This window comes from Carettochelys insculpta, chromosome 30 (assembly GCF_033958435.1).
Source record: "Carettochelys insculpta isolate YL-2023 chromosome 30, ASM3395843v1, whole genome shotgun sequence".
NCBI lineage: Eukaryota > Metazoa > Chordata > Testudines > Carettochelyidae > Carettochelys > Carettochelys insculpta.
Genome location: NC_134166.1, coordinates 11,807,399 through 11,834,739, shown reverse-complemented (window position 1 = coordinate 11,834,739; position 27,341 = coordinate 11,807,399). Strand labels below are relative to the sequence as shown.

Here is a 27,341-nt window from a genome sequence, read left to right as displayed (position 1 = left end):
GGTCACTCAATTCCGACGGAAAGACGAATACGAGGTTGGGCGTCCCCAGCTGTGGACCTCGGGAGGCAATCACCTGACCCGACCAGCAGGAAGTTGGTCGAATGCACTCAAAGTTAGAGTTCTGCTGGACCCATCTTTTATACCCCTTTTGGGTTATGTATTCTCTTTCTTATCTATGGTGCCAGATCATACTGGTTTGTCTTTGTGACTCCAGTTTGTTACAAGGGCATTTCTACTTAGTTTGCACTTGTAAGACAAGAGATAAACAATTTAGGAGTACAGGACATTCTTTTGTGCGGGCGGGGCACGTCCCCTTCTGAGTGATTGTGTGTGTGCATCATATTGATCAATGCCAGCTGGGGTGATTTCTTGAGGGTTCACCCCCCTCTCTCATGTTGACAGTCTGGCCTGTTAGCCTTCTAGCTGTACTTTGTGCTTCTCAGGGTCACGATAAGCCAGCATATCTGGGCCTCAATGAGGGCATCAAAGACTGTGCTGTCAGCAGCCATTTCCGTGCCCTGTGTGCTCCTCAGTGGGGGGGGCAACGAGCAAGCTGGCTTGTAAGGGGGAGACTCTGTCTGGCTACATTCCACCCCCTGATGCACCACACTACATCCCAGAACGCAAGGTGGCGGTGATGCCAGCACCTTTTGCCCTCCTTGGGGGAGGTCTAAAAGTGCCCAATGATCCGATCAGTATATGGGGAATCGCGGAATTGGCTAGGATCACGTGTCAGCTCCATGTATCGGATTTGCATAGAGGAGATAGCCATATTAATTAGTCTCCTGACGATGCACAGTGTTATACAAAACACAACTACTATGATAAGAACAATCAAAATAGTGGTTACAATAGAATGCAGGAATGGAGAGAGAGAAAATCCTAACTGTTGGACTAACCACTCCAGCCATGAGGTTTTTCCAGTCTCAGCTGTAGCATGCAGGACTTGAACTGCATCTTTGATAGCAGAGACATCTTGCTCGATTTGTCCTGAGTGATTAACATAAAAGCAGCAGGACTGATTTATTACAGCACAGACACCTCCTTGTTGGGCTAGAATGGCATCTAGAGCAATTCTATTTTGTAGAGCAAAGCGAGCTACGGATTGGAGTTGGTTATTTAAAAGATTTAAGGCATCTGCAGTATGATTAAGAGCTATTTCTAGTTGGCCTGAGATGTTAACTAAGGCTCGCTCAAGTTCAGCAACTCCCAACCAGGGAAAAAGTGCACGGGTAAATCTGTGGAAGCCTGTGGGTCGCTCAATGAGGGGGTTACGAGTGAACTTTCTTTTGGATCGATGCAAGAAGCTTCCCAGGTTGGTTATGCCGGGAGCGGTGATGTGAGGGTATACAGTTAATCCCCCGGGTACTATGTGCCCAAGTGAGCATCGTCCAGTCCAGTTTGTTGGTAAGTATTTATAAGCTTTTTCCCCACAGATGAAAAACAATCCAGGCTCTTTACTGAGGATGGGAGAAAAGGGTCCCTTATACCATCCTTCGTTTGGATCGAGCCTGGGGGCATGGTATGGGACACAATAGTGATCACTGGTAATAGAACAGTATAGAGTAACCAGTAGGTCTTGCAAAATTTGGTCTGGCTTGAAAAGGTTATCTTTAGCACACTGATTTGATAACAGAGTGTTGGAATTTACAAGGGTGGGGTCATATATGTATCCTGTGTGAGGGAGGATAAAAAGGGATTTGTTATACCAAGCTTGGCTTTCAGGGTATTCATTAAACTTTAGAGGGACAATTGCAGCATCCTTAACACCAAACAAAACTTTGTGACCTAGGGAGGCATTAATGACATTTCCCCAACAGTTTAACTGCAGTCCCTTTTCTTGTTGTGAGTGAACATCCCAGATCCCTAACTTCCTGTTGAATGAGACCAGGTGGGTGCACTGGTGGTCACCCAGGCTTCCCATCTGAGCCTCAGCATTTCCCCTGCTTTCAAAACAAATGGGATACATTGCTTTAGATGACCCCATTACATATTCCAGTGGTTGCCCCCACATAGTACGCTGCCATTGTTTTGGCTCCCCCCCAGAGTTAGTGTGAGGACTGCCTCCAGACCATTCCGGTCCCCACCGGAAGATGTCGCTCTTATTCCACCAGTCATTTAGGCCAAGGGGCACAAACTCAATTCCAGGTCCAGTGGGGGAGTTGAGTAGTGTGCACATCCAGCAGTCGGTTGCTTTGGCGATGGAGGCGATAGCTTGAACGGCACCCCGGAGTGGGTGGTCGGGTATGGCGATGGCAGCTGGAGCTAGGAGGATGATGATGAGTTGAAGGAGCGCATCCCTTGTCATTCGGGGCTTTCCTAGATAGCTCATTTTAAAACTGAATACAATAATCAAAGAAGCTATAACAGCAAGTAGTAAATATATACAGAGTTCATAGTGCAGCTTGGCGTCTGGGCCAATCTCGGGAGGCGTCCATTCCACTGAGGAGTTGTTTGGAGCCATGGGGCTGTTTCTGGAACAAATCACAAGGTCAGCCGGTCTTGGATACAATCCAAGCCTCAGTGATAGTTAGTGGTGCCTGGTCAGGGCCAGCAGTAATCCAAACTCCCTTCCCTTTGTATGAGTGCAGTACATGAGTCTGTGTTCCCAGGCTAGGGTGTCTAATTACAACAGTATCTCCAGGATTATATTTGGAGTCCTTGAGCGGTGCAGCTGAAGCTGAGAAATTTCTCCCAGTAGGGAAAAATCCTCTGCTGATTGGACTGCCCGTAGGGGTCTGTCGGTTGTTCAGTCTCTGTACAACCTCATCCAGCCTGTTTCCCCAAGTGCCATCCGTGGGCTTCAGGTGGTTTTTTAACAGCCCATTCCAGCGCTCGACTATGCCGTTGGACTGGGGTCGATAAGGGAGGTGGTAAGTCCACTGAATTCCATGCTTAACAGCCCACTCTTGTACTGCTTTGTTTTTAAAGTGTGAGCCATTGTCAGATTGGATCTCTTGGGGTGTAGGGACTATTGCTATTACACGATTCAGTCCCGTGATGGTGGAAAGTCCTGTTGCCCCCTTGGTGGGGTATGCAAACCCTATTCCTGAGACAACCTCCACTCCAGTTAAAATATATTTCCACCGTTGTCTGGTAGTAGGGAGTGGGCCAATGTAATCAACCTGCCAGGTTGCCCATAGTGTTTTTCCATCTTTTAGTCTGGCAAATCGCTGCCCTTCTGCTACATGTTTTCGGGTTTCTGCACAGATAGTACAGGCTTGCACCAGGTCTCTAGCCTGTCGGTGGGTGATGGGCCACCCCCTGATATGTGCTTGCCGCGTTAACTCCTCACTTCCAGTGTGCCCTAAAGTATCATGCAGCCATAGGTACAAACGTTCCCAATCTACTTGGGCAGCAGAGATCTGGGCTGCTGCATCTGCCAGGTTATTTAGCTGTGCAGCTGGAGTATTACTCTTTTGATGGGCTGACACATGGCCTATGCTTAAGGCATTTTGGGTTGCATGATGGTATATCCATTTCCAGTATTTTAATCCCCATACAGGCTTTCCTCCAATTTCCCAGTTGTTATTTTTCCAGTTAGTTATCCACTGAGTAGCCCCTGCCCATATTGCGTAGGAATCGGTGTATACAACATTGGCTCCTGCCTTACAGGCTAGTACAATAGCAGCTAGTTCAGCTAGTTGGGCTGATCCCTCTATGTCTGCAGTTAGGGGTGCAGCTGATGCATCCGCTGGGACCGCTGCAGCTTTTCCCTTCCATTTCCCTTTTACCAGCTTTGCACTGCCATCTGTAAACCATACTCCCTCAGATTGAGATGGGTTAAACGGAGGAGCATCCTTAATAGGAGATGGTTGTGGGGGTAGATGGTATTCGGTAGGCATTCCCACTTTCCACAGGGACTCCTTAACCATAGTGGGATTCTGCGCAGTGTCTGCCCCACTGACCCTGTGATGTATGTAGAGTGCCCACCTTTGTACAGTCATCTTTTGGGCTACCCCAGGTGGTAACTCTTTTCCCTCCAATATAGGCTTAATGATCGGGAGAGGAGTGTGGAGTGTTACAGATTGGCCTTGGGTTAACTCCTCTGTCTCCCTTAGAGCTGTGAAAGCTGACAGGAGTACCTTTTCGTAAGGGGTATAATTGGTCTGTGACCCTTGCCATGACTTTGAGCCAAATTGAATAGGACGGCGAGGTACAGTTTCACTCTCCTGCCATAGGGCATAGGAGGACCCAGTATTCCCCACGGTGAGGTACAAGTGGAAGGGGGCATTGGGGTGGATTGGACCCAGAGCTTGATAGGTATGAATCTCACCTATTAGCTGTCTGAGGGCCTCCTCATGCACAGGGGTCCATTCCCATGTGGCACTCTTTTTAAGCAGGTTGTAAAGGGGTCGGGCTATGATAGCAAAACCCGGTACATGCTTTCTCCAGAATCCCAAAACCCCTAACATTTGTCTCAGTTGGGCTTTATCTTCTGGGGACGATGCCTGACTTAATTCATTTACAGTTTCATCAGGTATCGACCTTCGTCCTCCCATCCAGATGGTACCCAGGAATTTTACCTCATGAGAGGGACCTTGGCATTTATCAGGTGGTAGATCTAAGCCAAGACCTTCCAGGGCTGCCTTTACCTCAGTTACGGCTTCCTGTACCTCCTCAGAGGTATCCCCTCCTATTAAGATGTCATCAATGTACTGTAGGATCTGGGTGTTAGAAGGCAGGTTTAGGCCGTCTAAAACCTTTGCTAGTGCGGCATGGCAGATGGTGGGTGAGTGCGTATAGCCTTGGGGCATGCGAGTGAATGTATATTGGACCCCTTTCCAGGTAAAAGCGAACTTTTCCTGATCCTGAGGTTGCAAGGGAACCATGAAAAACATATCCTTTATATCCAATACAGCTAACCACTCCTTATTCCAAGTCTGTATGGTGTTTACAATGTCAATAATGTTGGGGACTGCTGCTGTAAGGGGCCCTGTGTTGCTATTAAGCTTTCGGTAATCTATGGTGAGCCTCCATTTTCCATTGGGCTTTTTCACAGGCCAGACAGGTGAGTTATATGGAGAATTGGTACGGATTAGAATACCCCGTTTCTCCAGGTCCTTTACAAGTTCAGAAATCGGGCCTATAGCTTCTGCTGGGACATTATACTGTTTCACGTTGGTTAAGGTCGAGGGTGGGAGAGCAGGAGCACTACTGAGCAGGTTGATTGTATATCTGGAGGCATCTTCTTCTTCCAGAACAGTGGTATGGGGCTTAAAGCCTGCTCCAAAAGCCCATTTCTCCCCATTTATTATTCCCTCTTTTCCTTTCAGAATGTCCATGCCCAGTATGTTAGCATTACCGAGGATTATCTCGTGCTTTCGGGGCTGTCTGTAAGGTTGAAAAGGGATGTCTAATTTAACTTTGACCAGAGGGTATGTAATAATTGTGCCATTAACTCCTGTGACCAGTACTTGTTTTCGGCCAGTAGGTGGTGGACCGGGAAAGCTTTCTCGCTTAATCATGGATACTTGGGCTCCAGTGTCCACTAGAAAGGATGTTACATGCCTGTCATTTACTATTACTTGAATCCGGGGGTCATTTGCTGACTCATTCTCCCCTTTTAACTGATTTACTTGGAGGGGAGACTGACCCCCGCCACCTAGTTTCCCTGATCGAGATCGACTGGGGACGGCAGCTCGCGTAGTTGCTGCCGTAGTGGTGTGTAAAGGGTGTCTGGGAGAGGAGGAGCATCAGGAGTTACTGCTGTTTCCTCCTCTCTGGCCTTTCCAAAGGCAGCTAGGAGTTTTAGCTTTTCAGTCGGCAGCCCATGAATTACATCTTTGGGATAGCCTAAGGCCAGGCACTGTTTCCATAGCTTTGCTCGGAGCTCTTTCTCCTCTGGAGTTGTTTCACGTTTGGGCTTGAAGCCCCCCCGTTTCTTGGATTGGGAGCTTTCTTGTCTACCCTTTTGCTCCTCTTTTAACTGTCGCACTTTAGCTTTGTTTAGTGGGGTTTTACTTTCCCCAAACTCTCTGAAATATTGTATTAGGCGACGAAGCAAATCTTGAAAGGTGAGGTCAGTATTACTTTGTACCTCCATTCGGAGGGACAATGCCATTGCCTTATGGGCACTGGCAGCTCCCTTTAACAAAGGTCTCAGATCATTTACTCGGGCCAACTGTTCCCACGGGCTTCTTTCGTCCCTATTTTCACTCTGGTGCAAGTGGCTGAGCAAACTAATGGTGGCTATAGTTTGCAGGGCTTCCTTAGCTTCCTCTGCATTAGCCCATGGTATAACTGTGGGTTCATCTCGGTCTGCTGGATGTATTTCTGCAGCCCACCTAGTGACTAGGGTCCATAGTGTTCTGGGGCTTTCCTGTTCAGGGCAGCTGAGGGATATTTCTGCCCCCAAATTAAGCTGGTCACATTCACGGGCGACAAGGCGTATATGCCCCGCTCCGGAATTCCATAGGCGTACTAGCCATTCTATTATCCCCTCTCCTGGCTTTTTAGAAAAATCTTGCTGGATTTCTTTTAATTCAGAGGGCTTGTACATTCGGGAGGTGATTTTTCGTGACACTGGGGTTTTCTTTCTACCTTTCCCTGATTTCTTGTCCCTTTTCTTGCCCGAGGACCTACCATTTACATCACCTGCATCACTAGATTCTTCTTCCTCCTCCTCTTCTGACTTTTGGTAGGTGATAAGTGGCCGCATCCGGACTGGGGGTACCTCCTCGTCGGAGGAGAGGGAGGACTCATCAGGAGAGGAGTCCCAAATATCCCCGTCCCATTCCTCAGGGTCTAACCACAGAGCGGTCTCTACCTTAGCTTGATTAATGCTCCGTGGCTTGGCTTCTAGCTTCTTCCTTCGCTCCACACCTTCCTTTTCAATCAGGGGCAGCAGCCTTCGTTGAAGGTGCTCTATATCTGTATTTAGTGTACGCACTCGAGTGTCTAAATTCTGGCATTCTTTGTGCAACGTGTCCCTTTCTGCTTGTACTTTAAGGAGCTCAGCTTCTAAGTTCTGGTAGCTCTTACTGGCTGCCTGCCATATGTTAGTTAAAAGCCAGATGTAAGCACCTTTGCCTTTCCCTCTTTTCATTTTACAGGCAGTTCTCCAGTTACAATAGTGTTGCCAAATGTCCTTCGGGTTTCCCCAATCCTTTTCTATCACATCTTTACTCCACTGTGGGTTACCCCATCCTTCCTGAGCTAGATTCTTTTCTATGTCAAGGAAATCTGAGTTGTTTATCATGACTGGTTTCATTTTGTCACTGTGGTACAGCCTATGTCACAATCCTGCCGACTACGCCAATTCTGTTAGCCGGTGGCCAGGTAATGTGCGGTGAGGTACCAACTATGCCCTTGTTATCATCCAAGTTTAAAACTACAAGAGCAGAGAGCTCGTCGCTGCAAGCAGCCAAGACAGGCTGATGGACTCCCCTGGGTCCTAAGCAACCCAATTTTTTACTGTTAGAGCAGGCAGCTCCTAGCACTCTTACCTATGGCCAGGCTGTTGTAACCAAATGGTTAAAGTTCTTTTGTTGTGCCGGCTGTGTTGCAGTGACAAAAGGGTTAACAAAATAGTTAGGCTTGGATCTTAACTAGTTACAAGTTTATTAAGCTACAGTTATAAGCGTGTGGTTACAAAAGGTTATTGTTTACTTCTTATATGCTAGCAAAGTACAGGTGTTAACAAGTTACATTACAATCCAATACAAAGATATCTGTTACCATCTAACACAATGATATCTTGATACTAGTTACAGAGCTCTAATTCTTTAGCTGTGCACAAAAAAAAAAGTCAGAGACCTAGCATGGGTGTATCTTACCCTCTCTGCGTCTCCTCGATACCAGCGTAGCCAAGCCGGATCGGTCACTCAATTCCGACGGAAAGACGAATACGAGGTTGGGCGTCCCCAGCTGTGGACCTCGGGAGGCAATCACCTGACCCGACCAGCAGGAAGTTGGTCGAATGCACTCAAAGTTAGAGTTCTGCTGGACCCATCTTTTATACCCCTTTTGGGTTATGTATTCTCTTTCTTATCTATGGTGCCAGATCATACTGGTTTGTCTTTGTGACTCCAGTTTGTTACAAGGGCATTTCTACTTAGTTTGCACTTGTAAGACAAGAGATAAACAATTTAGGAGTACAGGACATTCTTTTGTGCGGGCGGGGCACGTCCCCTTCTGAGTGATTGTGTGTGTGCATCATATTGATCAATGCCAGCTGGGGTGATTTCTTGAGGGTTCACCCCCCTCTCTCATGTTGACAGTCTGGCCTGTTAGCCTTCTAGCTGTACTTTGTGCTTCTCAGGGTCACGATAAGCCAGCATATCTGGGCCTCAATGAGGGCATCAAAGACTGTGCTGTCAGCAGCCATTTCCGTGCCCTGTGTGCTCCTCAGTGGGGGGGGCAACGAGCAAGCTGGCTTGTAAGGGGGAGACTCTGTCTGGCTACAAGCAGCAGCAGCCAGAAGCCCTGGGCTAAGGGCTGCTGCCCACGGTGACCATAGAGCCCTGCAGGGGCTGGAGAGACAGCGTCTCTCAACCCCCCAGCTGATGGCTGCCATGGAGGACCCCACAATTTCGACGTTGCGGGACGCGGATCATCTACACGGTCCCTACTTCAACGTTGAACGTCGAAGTACGGCGCTATTCCGATCCCCTCACGAGGTTAGCGACTTCGACGTCTCGCCGCCTAACGTCGAAGTTAACTTCGAAATAGCGCCCGACGCGTGTACCCATGATGGGCGCTATTTCGAAGTTAGTGCCGCTACTTCGAAGTAGCATGCACGTGTAGACACAGCTTATGAGAGATAGTCCCTGCCCACCTGTGGTCAGGGGCTCTACCACATAGAGCTTAAAACTAAATAGATAAGATGGACAAAGGGAGACAGCAGATAATGGAACAAGGTCACACAGGAGGTCAGTAGCAGAGCCATGGACATGAACCAGGTCTCCTAAGTGCCAGTTGAGTACTTGAACAGGTCTAGGCCCCCCTGCCTAGACTGATTGATGGCCCCTATTTAGTTTCTTTCCTGATCAACATGTATGATTGCACCTTGCCCAGATTTTTTTTTGGCTCAAAATGAAACATAGTTAGTAAGCTTGTTGGGGAAAGACTGTGCTTTTGCTCTGTGTTGGTGCAGCACCTGGCACAATGGAGTCCTGAGGCTCCCCCCCACCCCACCCCCGGGACTCCTCAGTGCTGTTGCTGCAGCAGTGATGCATACTAATCAGAGATGTGCCAAAGAACAAGGTGAGCTGACTCCCTTCATTACACCATGGAGCGGGGATCTGAAGAACTGGGAAGTGATAGGCTCCTCTCCGTGCGTGGAGGGGCAGATCCTGTTCCAGCCACCTCTGTCTCAATCCACAGTTATTCCCCTGACTGCAGGAGATTTACTGTGGTTTTACACTTGGCAGAGATCAAAATCTGAGCCAGCAACTCCAAACTCCACTGCCTTGTAACGTAGCCCAAAGAAGCTGGACCTTCCTGCTTTGGTACATGGGCGCTAGACAGTCTAGAACCCACTCCCTTGGAATGGGGCTCATAAATTCCACAGCGTTATAGTGGGGTCCATAGCTAAGCTCTGTCTCACTTCCTCCCATGGTGCCCAGGTTTTCTCTGATTTCCTGTCTGTCCTTTCCAGGTGAGAGGTCATCAAAGGCAGTTCCCAGTGCAGGTGTCTGAAACCTTATTTGTAAGTGAGTCCCAGGGCACCGTCACGATTGAGAAGGTTCCCAGAATAAAGATTCTCTTCAGGCTGAGTGGGGAGGTGATAGTGACTGTCAGCCAGAACCTGGCCAATAAGCTGTGTGCACCTTGTGGGAACTTCAATGATGATGGCTCCGATGATCTGCGGCTGCCCAGTGGGCACATCGTGGGGAACATCACAGAGGTCTTTGAAGCCTGGAGGGCACGAGACCTCACAAGAAGGTAGGTGGCTCTTCAAAGTGCTGCTCCTTCTAAGGCAGCACGGCCATTCACTCTCCACAGATGTGCTTGTGTGGTTGGCCTGGTTCTTAGATTCCATATATTCCAAAGCCAAGAGAGGCCATTGTGATGATCTAGTCCTCTCCTGAGTTTAACACAGGCTGGAGAACGGCTTTGAAAGAATTCCTGGTAGAATTCTAACTTTTAGAGAAGACGGTCTACACTCCACTGCCTCCAGTCTTAATTAAAACATTTCCACTGCTGGAGACTCCACCATCAGTTATTGGTTGTCTCATGAAAAAAATAAAAAATGTTCAAGGAGAGCTGAAGCTGTCCTTGAAAATTGTTGCTAAAAGCGAAAACACAGTTGTCTGTTGAAACGACAGCTTTGGCAGCCAAATTTCAATCAGCCCTATAAAACTGAAGTTCCTCTTTTTGGCTCTGTGTGCCCAATGCATCAGGAGTAGAGTAAGATGGTCTTTCTCTTCCTCCATCTACTTATGCCTGCACAGTCCCCCAGTAGCCTCTGGGGTTGAGCAGATGCCGCAAAGATGAAGTTAGCCATGATGAACTTGTTCTATTTCCATGTGCCCAAGAAGGAAAGACCCAGCTTGACTGTCAGGGTATGTCTCCACCTCAGTCAGGTTTGACTGCAGCAGGTGCAGACGTACCTGATCTAGCTGGAGTGAGTTGGCTTGCAAAAAATAACGGTGAACTTCAGCAGCCTGGGCTAACTGCTCAAGTGCCTATCTAGGGTCTGGGGCAGGCTAGTGGTCAGGTCGCTAGCCAGTGACACTGCTCCAATCAAAGCCAGCTTGGGCAGCCCTGCCTGCGCTGCAGTCACCTGTCCTGCAGACTGCAGTGTAGACGTACCCTTGGATTCCAGAAGGAACTTTCAGTGCTGGCAGCTGGGAACCCTCACCCCAACATCTATGACATGGGAATGACTGGCCACGGCTACCTGCAGTGCCACTTTTGCTGAAATAAAGACAACAGCTCTGATCCCACTGTGGGCCACCTTTGACTCTGCTTCTGCTGTGGCCCCTGGAATAAAGGAGAGCAGCCAGGGGCTGCACCACAGCCTGTGAGGACTACTACTCTCTCCCTATGCCTGGTGTGACCCATACCTAAGAGAGACACAGCACAGCTCTTGTCCCTGCCAGCCCCACATTGCTCCTGCTCTGGGGCAATTCTTGTGTAGCCTTTATGGCTCTAGAGTGATGTGGGAGGCTGTGGCATGTGCTCCCAGTCACTGTAAGGGCTCTGGGGTTCTCGATGACAACGGTGTCCATGAAGTTCACTAGATTTCATTCCAGTTCACAGATGAGAGTCACATAAAATATTGTGAGGCGGTTGGGCGAAAGGTGCTGTCAATCTCGATTCCTTCTGTAACCCAGACTAAGTTTTGTCTTTCTCTTTCTTTCCTAGCAATGTTTGAAAGTCAGCTGAGCTGCCGTAGACTCCACCTTTCCCTCTTCTATTGTACTGGGCCGATCAGTTATTCATTAACCGATCATAGTGTGGCACACCAACGTATGCTCCTTCATGTAGGGTGTTCCCTGAAAGCCTGGTAAGTTCAGTCCTGCTGGGGGCATGATGGCAGCGCCTGTCTATAGAGAAGTTGGCAAAGATGTGTCTGGAGCAGCAGACCATGTGCTGGAACGCCTCAGAAAATGGCTGTCAAGTTATGCTTGAATCTGCTTGTGCTAAGTTCCCTTCACACCGCATTTTAAGGCCTGTTGGTGCTACCAAAGGAGCCTCAGCAAAATGCAACTCAGGCTATTTGTCGCTCTCTTCTCAGCACTACAGTGGTGTAGAGGGCTGGGTTGCTGGCAAAACAGGGCAAACTGCTGATACACTACCTGAGGAAGATGCGTGAAGGAGCCTAACAACAGTCTCCCTCTACGTCAGCACTGTGCGACAGAAAGTGCCTTTCTAACCTAATAAATTTGTTAGTCTCTATCATGCTACAGGATTGCTTGTTATTTGTGAAGCTTCAAACTAACACAGCTCCCCCTCTGAGACAAGGAAGCTGACTTCAGCTTAGCTCTAGACGTGTCCACACTTAAGTTTTGCTCCCACTGCCGTAATTTCCCTGCTATGGTGACTTAATATTCTCACCTCCATGAGTGCTGTGGAGTCCAAATCAATGTGGTTAGGTAGAAGACGTGTCCATATAGAACCTGAGTTACTTACATTGACCATTGCTGGCTTTTGGAACTGCCCCACAATGCTCCACAGGAGGAGGTACAATTGGTACACCCTCAGGAGGATTCACACTGCCAACCACAAGGAGTAAAGAGCATGGTGGCTATATACCAACATAAGTTAGGTCAACTTCATTTTATAGTGTAGGCATGGCCTTAAGTTACAGGTGGGTACGCAATGCAATGTTTTCTGGTCCATTATCAAATGGGATACATTTGACTGGGAACAATACATATGGGCTGTGTCTACACTAGCCAAAAACTTCGAAATTCCCATGCAAATGGCCATTTCGAAGTTTACTAATGAAGCGCTGAAATACATATTCAGCACCTCATTAGCATGCGGGCGGCCGCAGCACTTCGAAATTGATGCAGCTTGCTGCCGTGCGGCTCGTCCAGATAGGGCTCCTTTTCGAAAGGACCCCGGTTACTTCAAAGTCCCCTTATTCCCATCTGCTCATAGGAGTAAGGAGACTTTGAAGTAGCCGGGGTCCTTTCGAAAAGGAGCCCTATCTGGACGAGCCACGTGGCGGCAAGCCGCATCAATTTCGAAGTGCCGCGGCCGCCCGCATGCTAATGAGGTGGTGAATACGTATTTCACTGCTTCATTAGTAAACTTTGAAATGGCCATTTGCATGGCCATTTCGAAGTTTTTGGCTAGTGTAGACATAGTCATGGTGTCCTACAAGTGTTATAGAAAATACTAAACACATTCCTATCAACTTAACACCTAATATTTATTTTGGTGATGCTAACACACAAGCAGGCAGGATTAGTTCTTCAAGAGATGTCCCCATGGGGGCATCACTCCAGAGGATGGTGTGTCCCTGTACCTTTGTTTGGAGAGTTTTGCAGGTGTGCCCATAAGGGTCATGCATGTCTGGTGCCTGCCACATGCACCGTTGGCACTTCATCTAGTGCATGCGTGACCTGGCCTTCTCAATGCCTTCCCGACTGTCCTCACCTGTGATGGAGCTCAGCAGTCCCTCTGGAAACCTTTGTTTCAAACAGATAAATTGAGATAAATTACTGAGTTAGGGGAGGTAAAAAAAGTTAAATTTCAGTTATTGGAGTTACATCCCTTATTTAAAAAATAGTTGTGTTTTTCCATCCCTTAATAATATACACAACTCTCGTTAGAACCAAACACATTCCCAGCTTAAGCGGGGGGTGATGTCCTGACTTGCTGCTCCCTTGTCTCTGAGCCTTCTTACTTTACTTCACTCACATTTTACCAAGTCTCACCTGATTATCATCAAGCCTATTTTTCAGAAATGAGTTTTTGGGCCTGTTTATGTTACCCCAATTTTCCTTACAACATAGGCAAGCATCATCTCTATGGGCTATACAACAGACTCATGGGCACTATGGCTACCTGCATGACCCACACCCACGCCCTGCAGAGGATGGCCAAACCCATCCCCGGGAAAGAACAAAATTCCTTCTAGACTCCCCATCTAGCGATCAGTGTGACTCTGAGCAGGTGCTCCAGAACTGGCCATCCAAGCAGCAGGGAGAGCAGATGTTTGATTCAGAGGCCTCCTTGCCATGGACAACAGAGTCTGAATGAGGAGTGCAGAACGGCGCCTCAGTAAAGAGCCTCACATATCAGTCCCCTGCCTAAGCAAGGTAACTTATTCAGCGGCCATGGGAGGCCAGTGAAGCCTGAGCCCATGGTAAATTCCAGCCCCTGTTTCAGTGGCCCTTATGGAGGTCTGCACTGGATATAACTACTGCTTCCTTGACCTCACTCACCCCCATCTCTGCTTTGCCTCGAGGCTGTGCCTAGCAGGTCCTGGGCTGAGGATTTCCCCTGAGCATTCACACCTGCCAGGTGGCACCTTTACATCAGCCTCAGTGGCACAAGCTGGGCTATGAGGCATCCCACAATACACAGCATGGATGGCTCACAAAGCCCCGTTTCCTACCCATGATACACAGTGGCTTTTAGCCTCCATCGTGTGAGCAGATGAGAACGAGCATGGATGCTGGCTGCCAAAATGGTTTGTGGGAGGAGGCTGTTGCTGGCCAGATCCTCAGTATTCAGACCATCTAGTGAAGCTAAGCCCTGGCAGCCAAGGGCATTGAATGGCTGTCTGGGAGATGGGAGGGGGTTTGGACTGGAAACGGGTGTGTCTACTTCACGACGGCCAGAGCTGAGCTTGGGAGAAACAAATGGTCTCTGACGGTAAAAGGTTGCCAGCCCTGCTGCTGATCTAGAACTTCTAGAGCACTGCATTAATCATGGAATCAGAGAGCTGGAAGCGACCTCAGGAGGTCATCAAATCCAGCCTCTTGCTCAAAGCAGGACCGACCTCAAATAAATCATCCCAGCCAGGGCTTTGTCAAGCCAGGACTCAGAAACCTCTAAGGATGGAGATTCCACCACCTCTGTAGGTAACGCATTCCAGTGCTCCCTCCTAGTGAAATAGTTTTTTCCTAATATCCAACCCAGGCCTCTCCCACTGCAACTTGAGACCATTACTCCTCATTCCGTCATCTGTCACCACTGAAAACAGCCTTTCTCCATTCTCTTTGGAGCCCCCTCTTCAGGAAGTTGAAGGCTGCTATCAAATTCCCCCTCACTCCTCTCTTCTGTAGACTAAATAAGCCCAAATTCCTCAGCCTCTCCTCTCCTCACCAGGGCCTGATGAAATGCATCCTAGGATATTCAAGGAGCTGATAGAAGAGATATTTGAACCTTTAGCTATCATCTTGGAAAAGTCATGGAAGTCCGAAGAAGACTGGAAAATGGCAGATCCAGTGCCCATCTATAAAAAGGGAAATAAGAGCAACCCAGGCAACTACAGAACAGACAGTTTAACTTCTGTGCCAGGAAAGATAATGGAGCAAGCAATTAAGGAATTCATCTGCAAATGTCCGTAAGAATAAAAGGTGGCAGGTAACAGCCAGTGTGGATTTGTAAAGAACAAATCATGTCATACTTATCTGATAGCTTTCTTTGATAGGATAACAAGTCTTGTGGATAAGGAAGAAGCGGTGGATGTGGTATATCTAGACTATAGTGAGGCATTTGATATGGTCTCACACAATCTTGTCAAACTAAGCAAATACAACTTAGATGGGGCTACTATAAGATGGGTGCATAACTGGGTGGATACCATATTCAGAGAGCAGTTATTAACAGTTCACAATCATGCTGGAAGGACATAACAAGTGGGGTTCCTCAGGGTTCTGTTTTGGGACTGGTTCTGTTCAATATTTTCATCAATGATTTAGATATTGGCATAGAGAGTGCACCTATTAAATTTGCAGATGATACCAAGCTGGGAGGGGTTGCAACTGCTTTGGAAGATAGGCTCATAATTCAAAACCACCTGGACAAACTGGAGAAATGGACCACCCCAATGTATGTCTATCTAACCTGCTGTTAAATATCTCCAGTGATGGAGATTCCACAACCTCCCTAGGCAATTTATTCCAGTGTTTCACCACCCTGACAGTTTGGAAGTTTTTCCTAATGTCTAACCTAAACCTGCCTTGAGGCTATTTAAGCCCATTGCTGCTTGTCCTAGTCTCAGAAATCAAGGAGAACAATCTTTCTCCCTCCTCCTTGTAACACTCTTTTAGGTACTTGTAAATTGCTATTAAGTCCCCTCTCTGTCTTCTCTTTTCTAAACTAAACAAGCCCAGTTCTTTCAGTCTTCCCTCATAGCTCATGTTCTCTAGACCTTTAATCATTTGTGTTGCTTTTCTCTGGACCTTATCAAGTTTCTCCACATCTTTCTCAAGATGTGGCGCCCAAAACTGGACACAACTGGAAATATTAAACGCTGCAATAAATTGCCTATGGAGGTTACGGAGTCTCCATCACTGGAGATATTTAAGAGCAGGCTAGATAGACATCTATCAAGGATGGTCTAGATGGTGCTTGGTCCTGCCATGAGGGCAGGGAACTGGACTCAATGACCTCTTGAGGTCCCTTCCAGTTCTAGTGTTCTATGATTTTATGATTCCACACATGTCCCATTATCATGGATCATCCCATCCCTGACTTTGCTGTAACTTAGGATAAAAGGAAGCTGCTACCAGATTTGGTGGTCCTAACTCTTCCTGTGTAGAAGTTGTTCTTGAACCAACAGCCTCAGAGATGGATGGACAGACAGACGCACATTTCTAAAATATAGAGGAAGATTGGTTCTCCATGTGGGGTACTGAGAATGTTATCTGACCTACATCATGGTTGTTGGAACTGCTAAGCCCTGGCCCGGGTCTGCAGCCTTGCCTCCAAAGTGGATCTCTCCTCCCTCTCCCTTCCCTCCCCTCTAGTTCAGATGGAGCCTTATCCATTTGCACAGACCATATTCATTATCTTTCTCCAATCAGCATTAAGCCATTGCTTTGGTAACCAGTAGCACATGTGTCACCTCACCCAGGTTTTGCTGTTTATACAGTATCCGTGTCATTGTGTTTTCATGTCATTTTGACTCTATTTTTTCTCATACAAGAGACTTCTAGAATTACTTGTTTGTCATTCTGATTAATTTCTCCTGTTACCTACAACCCCCCAGTGCAACATAATCCACAAACAAAGCTTCATCTTTGTCCTGTCAGCGGTAGCTTTGCTTTAGCAAATCTAGGTCAGGGGAATTAAAGCTTGTCAAAAAATAAGGCTTATGTGAGAAAAAGTTAGGTATAGGCCTTGGACTAAATGTTACCACATGCCTAATTATAAATGACATCAGTAGCCATAACTATAAACTATTAAACTGTAACTAACCCAGTTCTTATTTTTGCTATTTAATAATTCTTTGTTTTTCTATCTCAATGTGGTAATTCAGTGTGTCTGTACTGTAACCTCTGCCACCAACAAGGCAGAACAATAAAGCCAGTTCTTCCCTGGGGAGCAGGGCAGACAGCCGCTGGGGGACCCAGGGTAATTTGTGTGTGGGGTGGCTGTGCACCCCTGGGCAGGGCAGGGCCTCCGGCAGAAGGGGTGTGGCTGCAGTCAGCTCCCAGCACCACCCTCATTGCAGTGCCCCTCCGCCCCAGACCTCAGAGCCCCATGGAGCAGCACTCTGGGGGCAATTCTAAGGGGCCCAGAATGCCATCTGCTGCAATAGGAGGCGTGGTGGCCAGGACCTCTGGGCCCCTTTGAATCTCCAGCCCCGGTACAATTGTCTCCTTGGGGAGCTGGTACCTGGGCAGCCTTTGGAAGCTGCAGACAGACTGTAAAGACATCTAATGTGTTGTGTGGGTGTGAGCCCCGTACCTGCGCTATTCAACTGTTAGATGAGCTCCTTTCCTGACCTCTGTGTGCCCAGGCTGAATTGCACCAATTACAACTCACAAGGTTCTGGAATGTGGGCCCTCCTTGGGGGTTGAACTCACCTACATCCCATCGCAGTTCTGCTGGGCTCGGGCACACATTGAGTGAGGAGCACCACAGGGTACCAAAAGAACTGTTGCACGGTGACCTGAAAGAGGGGGAGCCACCCACAAGAGGCTCGGGGGGTGTGTGCTGGGACACACGGAAGCCTAATGTGAAATGCTGCAACGCTGCGGCTGACTGCTGGGACGTGTTGGCGACAGAGAGGTCACACGGCAAGCAGGGCCTCGCAACCCCAGCACCCGCCTACGGCCGACCTTCGCCTGCTCTGGGAAACGTTATGAGACCATTTTAATTGTTATTCTTACAAATGCAACCAAGCCTCCTGCCTTCAGCCTCGTGGGGGTCCTGGGGCTCAGGGCTTCGGCCCCACTGCTCAGTCTCCAGCTTCAGCTGCACTGCCCCAGCCTCCTCTGACTGACCCCTGGTCAGTCCAGCTGCGTCTACACGTGCACGCTACTTCGAAGTAGCGGCAGTAACTTCGAAATAGCGCCCGTCACGTCTACACGTGTTGGGCGCTATTTCGAAGTTGAAATCGACGTTAGGCGGCGAGACGTCGAAGTCGCTAACCCCATGAGGGGATGGGAATAGCGCCCTACTTCGACGTTCAACATCGAAGTAGGGACGTGTAGACGATCCGCGTCCCGCAACATCGAAATAGCGGGGTCCTCCATGGCGGCCATCAGCTGGGGGGTTGAGAGATACTCTCTCTCCAGCCCTTGCGGGGCTCTGTGGTCACCGTGGGCAGCAGCCCTTAGCCCAGGGCTTCTGGCTGCTGCTGCTGCAGCTGGGGGTCCGTGCTGCATATACAGGGTCTGCAACTAGTTGTTGGCTCTGTGTATCTTGCACTGTTTAATGAAAGTGTGTCTGGGAGGGGCCCTTTAAGGGAGCGACTTGCTGTTGAGTCCACCCCGTGACCCTGTCTGCAGCTGTGCCTGGCTCCCTTATTTCGATGTGTGCTACTTTGGCGTGTAGACGTTCCCTCGCTGTGCCTATTTCGATGTTGGGCTGAGCAACGTCGAAGTTGAACATTGACGTTGCCAGCCCTGGAGGACGTGTAGACGTTATTCATCGAAATAGTCTATTTCGATGTCGCAACATCGAAATAAGCTATTTCGAAGTTGGGTGCACGTGTAGACGTAGCCTCCATGAATTTTAGCAGCTATCAGAGTGATGAATTTCAATTCCCAGTGGAAGTGTAATGCTGGGGTCCTCCATGGACGGGGCCTGAGAGACCCACTGTGGAGGGATGACGTGGTGGCGTGCTTGCCCAGGGGCCTGGGCTGCTTTTGTCGTTTATCGTTTTTCTACAGGAGTTCATTTGCGAGCGCCGCGACAGCCTGGTTTCTCCTGCCTGGCTGGTGTGGGCACTTAATGCCCTCGATGAGGAACACTGGATGTTGTGAGAGGCGTCTGCAGGACGGGAGGGGAGTAGGTCGCAGGTGTTGGTGCCTTGATTGTTGTAGCAGTAGGAATATGTCAGCGGGTGTTACATCTGTTGGCTGGGCAGGGTTTGGTGCTGCCTTGAGCTGGTGTGTTTGATAGGGGGCAGCTTGTTGCCATGGCGAAGGCAGGGTGTTTGAAAGCCAGAAGAGGGGGCTTGGAGAAGATTTAAGGTGGGGTCTCCATCAAGTCTGGGATGTAATCATCTGACGATGCCATCCTGTATGGTCTCCAGCGTGGGTTGGTGAGCAGCAACAACTAGAGGTGTGGGGTGGGTGTGCGTGGAGACAGGTCCTCTGCGATATCTGGTGCCTATTCTGTGATGCAATCGATGAAGCAATTACAGTGCTGGGGGGTGGAACCTAGCGCTGGAATGGAAGGGGGGTGTGGGTCAGGATCGAGAGGCACTGGCACAGCTGGAGGAATGGATTAGCCCAGTACTGGGATGGCAGGGAGCTCTACGGCAGGGTGGAAGGGTACAGGAAGGATCTTCAGCCTGGGGGCATTCTGGGTGGTTAACCCTCTGCTGGAGCATTCTGTGCTGGCCACTGTCAGAGGCCTAACACCAGGCTAGATGGGCCACAGGTCTGATCTTGCACACAAGGGGCACAGTGGTACATGAGCTGTTGACCTCACCCAGAGCAGCAGGGGTAGGGCAGGAGGGCCAGGGTGAAGTTCAGGTGCGGAAAAATCCCAGCCAAACAGTGGCAAAAGTTTGTAAAAAAGTGTATTGCTTTATTTCCAAGGCAGCAAGGCTGGCCGGAAACGGACAACGAGAAAGCAGCATTTCAGCCATTGAGGGTAGAATTTACAAAGGAGACTCTTGGAAGCACAGCCCCACGCCTGGTTGTGCTGGGCACCTTGTATTATTTCAGCTAAGTGCCAATGTGGCCACAGCACCAAAAGGCTATAAACTGGCCATCGGTGAGTTTAGGCTCAAAATTGGCTGAAGGTTTCTAGCCATCAGAAGAGAGAAGTTATGAAACAGCCTCCCAAGGGCAGGAGAGAAACCAGGCTGAGCTTGATCTGTTTATGGAGAAGGTGGTGTAATATATATGGCTCAACCACAACTGCCAGAAGCAAATATGATAAGCGGTCATCTGGCTAACTAAAATCATACCAGATTATGGCTGTTGCCAGCTGAGAGTTCCCGATTAGAGAGGTGCAACCTGCGGAAAGGGGCAAACAATGGCTTTTTTGGTGGGGGGTTCACTTTTGATTTTGAAAAGTTGAGGTGGGGGGGGGAAGGGCACCTGTTTCAGATGGACAGAAAAGAATCTTGTCCTCATTTTTGGCTCATTGACACATTGAACAAAAAATGGGTAGGGTCCAAATGAGCCAGTCTATTTACATTTTCACCATTTGAAAATGTTTGAGGATTTTTTAAAAAAATAAAAGGAAATTTTGACTTTCAGATGGAAACACCTCTGGCTTTTTGCTGGGATGATAATGAGCAATTTGAAAAAAAAACAACATAAAACGACACAAAGCTGTGAAATGTTTTGGTTGTCACCACTTTGGCTGTTTTGGCCCCAAACATTTCAAAAGGCTCTAGTGCCTAATTCCCTTGGGTGCATTTGAGGATTTGACTCTGGCAGTAGGTAGCTGTATACAATGTGTGTTTGCACGCACGTGTGTCTAGGTGGAGCTATCCAAAGCTGGTAGAGAGACGTGCCCAAGTCCCTCGCACGGCTCTGCATGTGAATTCAGGATTTCAGCCACACCCACGACCTGGTAAGTCCCAGCTGGCTACAGCACGCTGTGTGGTGAGAACTCCCAGGCCAGAGCACACCCTGGCGCCATCTAATGTGCAGGGACCAATGCGGCTTCCAGGTCGGCTCGCACAATGTTAATAGCGCGGCTGGAAGAGAAAACATGGCTAGGCGTGAGCTTGTGTAGGCCCTGCTGGGGTGTTCTCCGCCTCCCAGGCTGCTCAGCTTCTCCCTGTCCCGCTCACCCCAGGAGGCGGAACAGAGTGTCTGGCTTTTACCCCCACCATCCCCAGGACTCTGCCCCGTTACAGCCAGTTTGGGAGGCTGGAGTTATGTGTATATCTCATAGAGCTGGAAGGGACTTTGAGAGGTTATCAAGTCTAGCCCGCTGTGCTCACAGCAGGACCTATCCCCAGCCTTCACATATGTTTTTTTTGTTTGTTTAAAAGATATAATCTAACCTGCCTCAGGCCCTTGAAAGGTCCTCTCAAGGGCTGAGTTCCCAGCCCTCAGTTTACTGGATCAGCTATTCCTTGTAGAGGTGCTGGCTGGCCTGGCCCTACCCCACTTTCTGAGCTCCCAGGTGCCATATTCCTTTTTCCACCACCTAATTAATCCCCGTGCCCAGCTGCCGTCTTAGAACTGGTGCTGTCTTGTTCCCCAGGCACCCCTCTTCTCTTTTCTCAGATTTCATGTGGGGAGCTGCTGAGTATGGCCACTGCCCCCACCCCTCCAATCTCACACCCCAGCCCCCGCAGGCACACAGGCTGTGTCTACACTTGCATTCCTCTTTCGAGAGAGGCATGCAAATGAGGGAAATTGAAAATGCAAATGAGGTGCAGATTTACATATCTGGCACCTCAGGTGCATATTCTTATTTTGAAATCGCTTCTTTCAAAAGAAGAAAACCAGTGTAGACGCTGCTCTTTCGAAAGCAAACCCCATCTTCGAAAGTATCCTTCTTCCCTTTTTTATGGGAAGAAGGATTCTTTCAACTATGGGGTTTACTTTTGAAAGAGCAGCATCTACACTGGTTTTCTTCTTTTGAAAGAAGCGATTTCAAAATAAGAAGATGCAAATGAGGTGTCAGATATGTAAATCTGCACCTCATTTGCATTTTCAATTTCCCTCATTTGCATGCCTCTTTCGAAAGAGGAATGCAAGTGCAGACACAGCCATAGATGGGCACCTCCACACCTTGTAGGAGGGGCCTACTTGGAATGGGAAGGGAAGCCCCACTCATAAGGGAGTGGGGATCAGTTTGTGTGCAGGTCAGGCCCTGCCAGGTTTGGAGAGGGCATTAGGGATGAAGGGAGAGCAGCCCTGATCTGTAGGCATGCCTAATTCTAAATGTCCTAATTCTGATGTCCGAATTCCAGAGTCAAACCATTTCATCACTTCCAGGTGTGGTGGGGAACCACTGTTTTATCATGGGCCATTGACTTACAGGAAAAAAAGAACAGCATGGGCTACACACAAGTGAAAATCAACTTTTTTGTTTGTTTGCTCTTTAGCAAGAGAAATATGAGCCATGACTGGCTGCCCTTGCCCAGTGAGGTGGAGTCATGGGAGATAAGGCAGCCAATCTGATGGAGAAGGGGGACATGAGGTTTTCCCAAAGTACTGGAGAAAGGTGTAAGAACCCAAAGTCAACAGGGAACAAGGCATCAGGTTGGCTGGTCTGGGAGCAAGTGGTATGAACATGCCTCAGTTTCCCCCTCCATAGAACTGGGATAATACCTCCTAACAGCCACATTCTGAGCACATTATAATTATTATAATGTGTACATTGCAGGTTGCTGGGCTGAGGGACTGGCCATTGATTGATCAATAGATCTATCTATCTCCATACACCTCTCTCTCTCTCCATCCATCCATCCCCAGATTATCTATCTATCTATCATCTATCTATCCCCATCCGTCCCATCTGTCTATGTATCACACACAAACAAAAGCTACCTTGAAAAACTGCATGGGTAGCTAAGTAACATCGTCAAAACTCAGGCAAAGCCACACTTCATCCAGCCCCCTTTAACCTATGCATATTGTGATACACTCTTTAGTCTTCATGTTGGTGGAGGAGTGGCAAATGTGGGTTAGAGCAGAAGAGGCTGGGAGCCAGGACTCCTGTGTTCTATCCTTGGTACTGGGAAAGGAATGTGATGTAGTGGTTAAAGCAGGGTGATGGTGGTGGCTAGGGTCGGGTCTCCCAGTTTCTGCCTCTGAGAGGGAGGAGTGGTGATTAGAGCATTGGGGGAGGAGAGACCTAGGACTCAGGCTACCTATGTGCTAGCCCTGACTCTGGGACAGATGTGAGCAGTAGCAGGTGGAATGAGAGGGTTTGGGGATCTGGTCTGCTTTAGCTTTGTGCCTCAGTTTCCCACTGGGTACAACTGGGCTGATAATACTTTCCCCCAATGCTCTATATATAGTTCCAATTAAAAACCCTTGAAATTGTACTCTTGCTAAAACCTGTCGTCGGACTCTTTCTTTGTTGACACATCTTTTAAACAAGTCATCTCTCCAAGCAAAACTCATTACTGAGGTTAATCTCGAACAGATTTTGGGTAACAAACACAGTGTGGGTGAAGGATTTCTGTTTCTTTTTAGCCATTTTTCATTGCAACAGAATTTCTAAGAACGGATGGATCACCATTCAGTGCAGCACAGAGAAATTATACATGCTCATGCATCTAAATGTTATGTGCGGTACCCATAAAGCTTGACAGACCATGTGTGCAAAAGCATAATGGGCGTACGCTCCTAAAATAGATGCACTTTGTGTGCGTAAGCATGTGCAATACAAATAAGCCTGGTTCATAAGTTCTATGGCTGCGGAGGACGTTAGCTAGTCTTATTTGCCTGGCTAGCACTGACCAGAGAGTCTCACCCAGTAATTTCATCATCAACCCCATAACTTCTTGTTAGACCAATCATTTGACTTTTGAAAAGACTTTCAGTCTCACCCCAAAGTCTGCAAGTGACAGACAGCCTGCACCACTCCTATGCCATTCTGTTCAAATGTTAGGCCTCGTTTCTAGCCTAAGTTTGTCTTGCTTCAAAGTCCGGTCCCTGGATCTCATTCTGCCTTTTTCTACTGAACTAAGGAACCAGCTGTGGTCAGAAATCTCCTCCTTCGAGGAGGTCCTTACAAACCACAATTAAGTCACTTCTTAGCCTTTGTTGGTTAAATGAAAGAGAGAGAGTTCCCTCAGACTCCTCCTCTAGGGCAAGATTCCCAGACTCTGGATCGTTCTCTTACTGGTTGGGAACTTTATGACAAAACAGATTTTCTTCAGAAAATGCTGATTAGTCCAAACAAAAACTTCTCACGGGCACAAACAAGTAGCAGCATTTTAATTTTGGCTGAGATAGCTTTCCTGGGCCCAGGATGGAATTTCTGGCCCAAACCAGAGACAGCTCTGCCCTAGAAGAGCCAAGAGCCTGCTGTGGAGGGCAGTCATCTGGGATGTTGACATCAAACAGACCCAAGACTTGAGCATAGACAAGCTAGTCTGTAGGTACGCATCTTAACACCCAGGGAACCAGCCATTCGAGACAGGGGTTTTCTCTCCGTGAAAAAGCTTTGAATGGTCTTTTTTTCTCAGTGTGGAATGGGATTTTTTAAAAAACCCTGACAAGTTTTGCAGGACAGGAAACATTTCCCACCCATCTCTTCTCTCACAGCTCTTTTCTGAACTTTTCTCAAGTGGTCAGCATCTCCTTTTTTAAGTGTGGAGCTCTGAACTGGACCCAGTCCAGGCAGAGGCCCATAAATGGCATACACGGTGATAATGCCATCTCTGCCCTGACACTCAGGTACCGTTACATCCATGATTGGGCATGCCCATAAATCTGCTGGAGCCTGTGCACATGGGAAGTATTAGCACCGTTGTATAAGTCACTTGGAAGATTTCACCTGGAGCACGGTGTCCACTTCTGGTTATCTCAGCTTAGGAAAGATCAGTTCCAACTGGAACAGGTGCAAAAGATGGCTGGGAGGGTGACTGGGGGAACAGAGCCTGTCCTAGGAGTGGAGCCTCTTTAGCTCAGAACCCAGGTTGACAGGGGATATGACTGTCCGCTATAGATGCAGCAGAGACAAAACACCAGAGAGGGGAAGGAGCTATGGAAGCTTAAGGACAGTATTGGCACTGTGTGGTGGAACAGAATGGCCACCCCACTACCTGGAAGGGGAGGACTCCTTCCGGTGGCCATTTTGTATGGAGTCTGGTCTCTCCCAATCACCTGTCTGGAAGTCAGGAGGTAGGGCCAAGACTGTAAAAGCCCAGTCTGAGGACGGTGCTGGGCTCCCAGCCTGGGTGAGGCTGGGTGGGAGGGAGGCTGGGTGGCTGAGGCCCGGCTGAGTGAGGCTGAGGCCTGGGCTGGGCTGGCTGGGCCCCGGCCGGTCCTGACACCCTACAACCCCCAGTGGAACCTGCGTGCTAGAGAAGACCAGCCGGACCTGGAGGACCGACCGGAATATGCACCTCAGCCTGCACCGTAAGCCAGCCTGAGGCAGTGGAGCTGAGATGCCGTTCAGGCCTGGATTGGGCCCCCCAGAGCCCAGCAGGACTTGGAACCCCATGAGCCCTGAGGCGTTGGGTGGACTCTGGGTAGGTGCTGGAGTGAGGGGGAGACCGGGAGTGGCCCAGGGGATAGAGAGGACCATTAAAGGTCCGTGGGAAGCGTGTTGTGGTCTGGACTCCCTGCTGACCCGAGCAGCAGATGACACTGCTGCGACCAGGGCGGGGATGCGGTGGATGCCACATCCCCCCACTGCTACCCACCAGCCGGGTGGCAGCCTCCGCTATCCACCAGCACCGGCTAAGTGTTTGTGCCCATTGTGGAGCTGGCTGAGCTGTGGGAACTGGGTTGGTTGCCCCACCCTGAGCTAGGGCAGAGGCTCTCCTGGGTGAGGAGACAACCTGGGTGTGGACGGCCCTGCCCTGAGAGAGGGCTTGGGGCTTCCTAAGTCTCTGGCTGTTTGCTGCCTGCCCTGAGTTAGGGCCTGGGCTCCTGAGACTTTTGTGTTACCCCGCCTCGCACCAGGACCTGGGCCAGCCCCGCCTCGCACCAGGACCTGGGCTCTTCTGTGTTTGTGTGCTGCCCTGCCCTGAGCTAGGGCCTGGGCCGCCTCTGAACTATAGGTTTGTTGCCCTGCCCTGAGCTAGGGCCGGGGGCTTCCCAAGACTGTGGACCAATTGTTGCCCAGCCCTCAGGCAAGGCCCTGACTTGAGTTAATTTCCCCAGAGCCTATTTGAGGTCAGACCAGGCCCCTGAATTGTTGCCTCTCACCGACCTGGGCAAGGTGGGAACCCCCCCAGACTGGTGGCTTGGGGGTTGTTGGGGGTGTTCATGGCAGTGGGCCAGGACGGCTGCCCACTGACCTGGAAGGGGAGGAACCCTTCTGGGAGCCTTAACCCCGTCATACATGGGAACAAATGGACAAAAACAAATTTTGGCTGGAAATTATTAGAAGACTTCTAACCATCAGGGGAGTGACATTTTGGAAAGAATGAAGGCCAAACAACCTAACTAGTGTTAGAGGAGCTTAATACGCTTGTGACCAGAATTATAGGGCCTGGTGGCCTGTGATAGCAGGGACCAGACTCAGTGACCCAGGAAGTCCTGCCCAGTGTTCCCTGTAAGCTGAGCACTTGAGTGGCAGCCCAGGATTGATTCAGGTGCTGCCCAGCAGATTAGCAGAGCGCCCAGAGCCACCCACAGTGGCTAGCATGTGTCTCTGGTGGTGGTGCACATGACAAAATATATTCGGCCCATGGATGGAAAAATGAGAGGTAATACCGGTTCTGTCTAGTCCTAAGCCCCGAGATACGACAGACTCTGTGCAAATAAGCAACTATGTGACCATATGAGATTTCTGTCAGGGTCTATGTTTATTCCATCTGATTTTGTCCTACAATGGGAACGAGGTCCGTTGATGTGCCATTGCTGATGGACAAAATAACCTGTCACCGGGGCTCTCCTTCTAAAATTACACTTTAAGAACGGCCATACTGGGTCAGACCAAAGGTCCATCTAGCCCAGTATCCTGTCTGCTGACAGTAGCCAATGGCTGGTGCCCCAGAGGAGGTGAACCGAAGACAATGATCAAGCGATTTGTCTCCCTCCATCCATCTCCCGCCTTCGACAAAAGGCTAGGGCACCATACCTTACCCCTTGCTAATAGCCATCTATGGACCTAACCTCCAAATATTTATCGAGCTCTTTTTTAAACTCTGTTAGAGTCCTGGCCTTCACAGCGTCCTCTGGTAAGGAGTTCCACAGTTGACTGTGCGCTGTGTGAAGAAAAACTTTCTTTTATTAGTTTTGAATCTGCTACCCATTTATTTCATTTGGTGTCCTCTAGTTCTTATATTATGGGAACAAGTAAATAACTTTTCTGTATTCACTTTCTCCCCACCATTCAAGATTTTATATACCTCTATCATATCGCCCCTCAGTCTCCTCTCTTCTAGACTGAAAAGTCCCAGTCTCTCTAGCATCTCCTCATATGGGACCCATTCGAAACCCTTAATCATTTTAGTTGCCCTTTTCTGAAACTTTTCTAAAGCCAAGATATCTTTTTTGAGGTGAGGAGACCACATCTGCACGCAGTACTCAAGATGTGGGCGTACCATAGTTTTATATAGGGTAAGTAAGATATTCTTTGTCTTATTTTCTATCCCTTTTAAAATTATTCCTAACATCTTATTTGCTTTATGGACTGCGGCTGCACAC

General features: G+C 48.9%; 2 protein-coding genes across 4 annotated transcripts in view; one reads left to right on the top strand and one right to left on the bottom strand.

Annotated features, from left to right (window-relative positions):
* The window catches only part of LOC142004026 (IgGFc-binding protein-like), a 39,411-nt gene extending 27,009 nt beyond the window's left edge, over positions 1-12,402 (top strand). The window contains exons 14-15 of the mRNA XM_074981447.1: positions 9,602-9,888; positions 11,314-12,402. Of these exons, the coding sequence (XP_074837548.1) occupies positions 9,602-9,888; positions 11,314-11,323 (297 nt within the window). The 3' untranslated portion in view covers positions 11,324-12,402. The remainder of the gene's footprint in view (positions 1-9,601; positions 9,889-11,313) is intronic.
* A 408-nt stretch (positions 12,403-12,810) lies between these two features.
* Positions 12,811-27,341, bottom strand: part of LOC142003948 (IgGFc-binding protein-like) — a 40,073-nt gene continuing 25,542 nt past the window's right edge. For 2 of the 3 annotated variants that reach the window (XM_074981339.1, XM_074981340.1), the window contains exon 14: positions 19,563-20,746. The gene's annotated coding sequence lies outside the window, so the exon portion shown is untranslated. Of the gene's footprint in view, positions 13,089-19,562; positions 20,747-27,341 lie in introns of those variants that run through there. The other variant, XM_074981341.1, reaches the window with a different exon arrangement.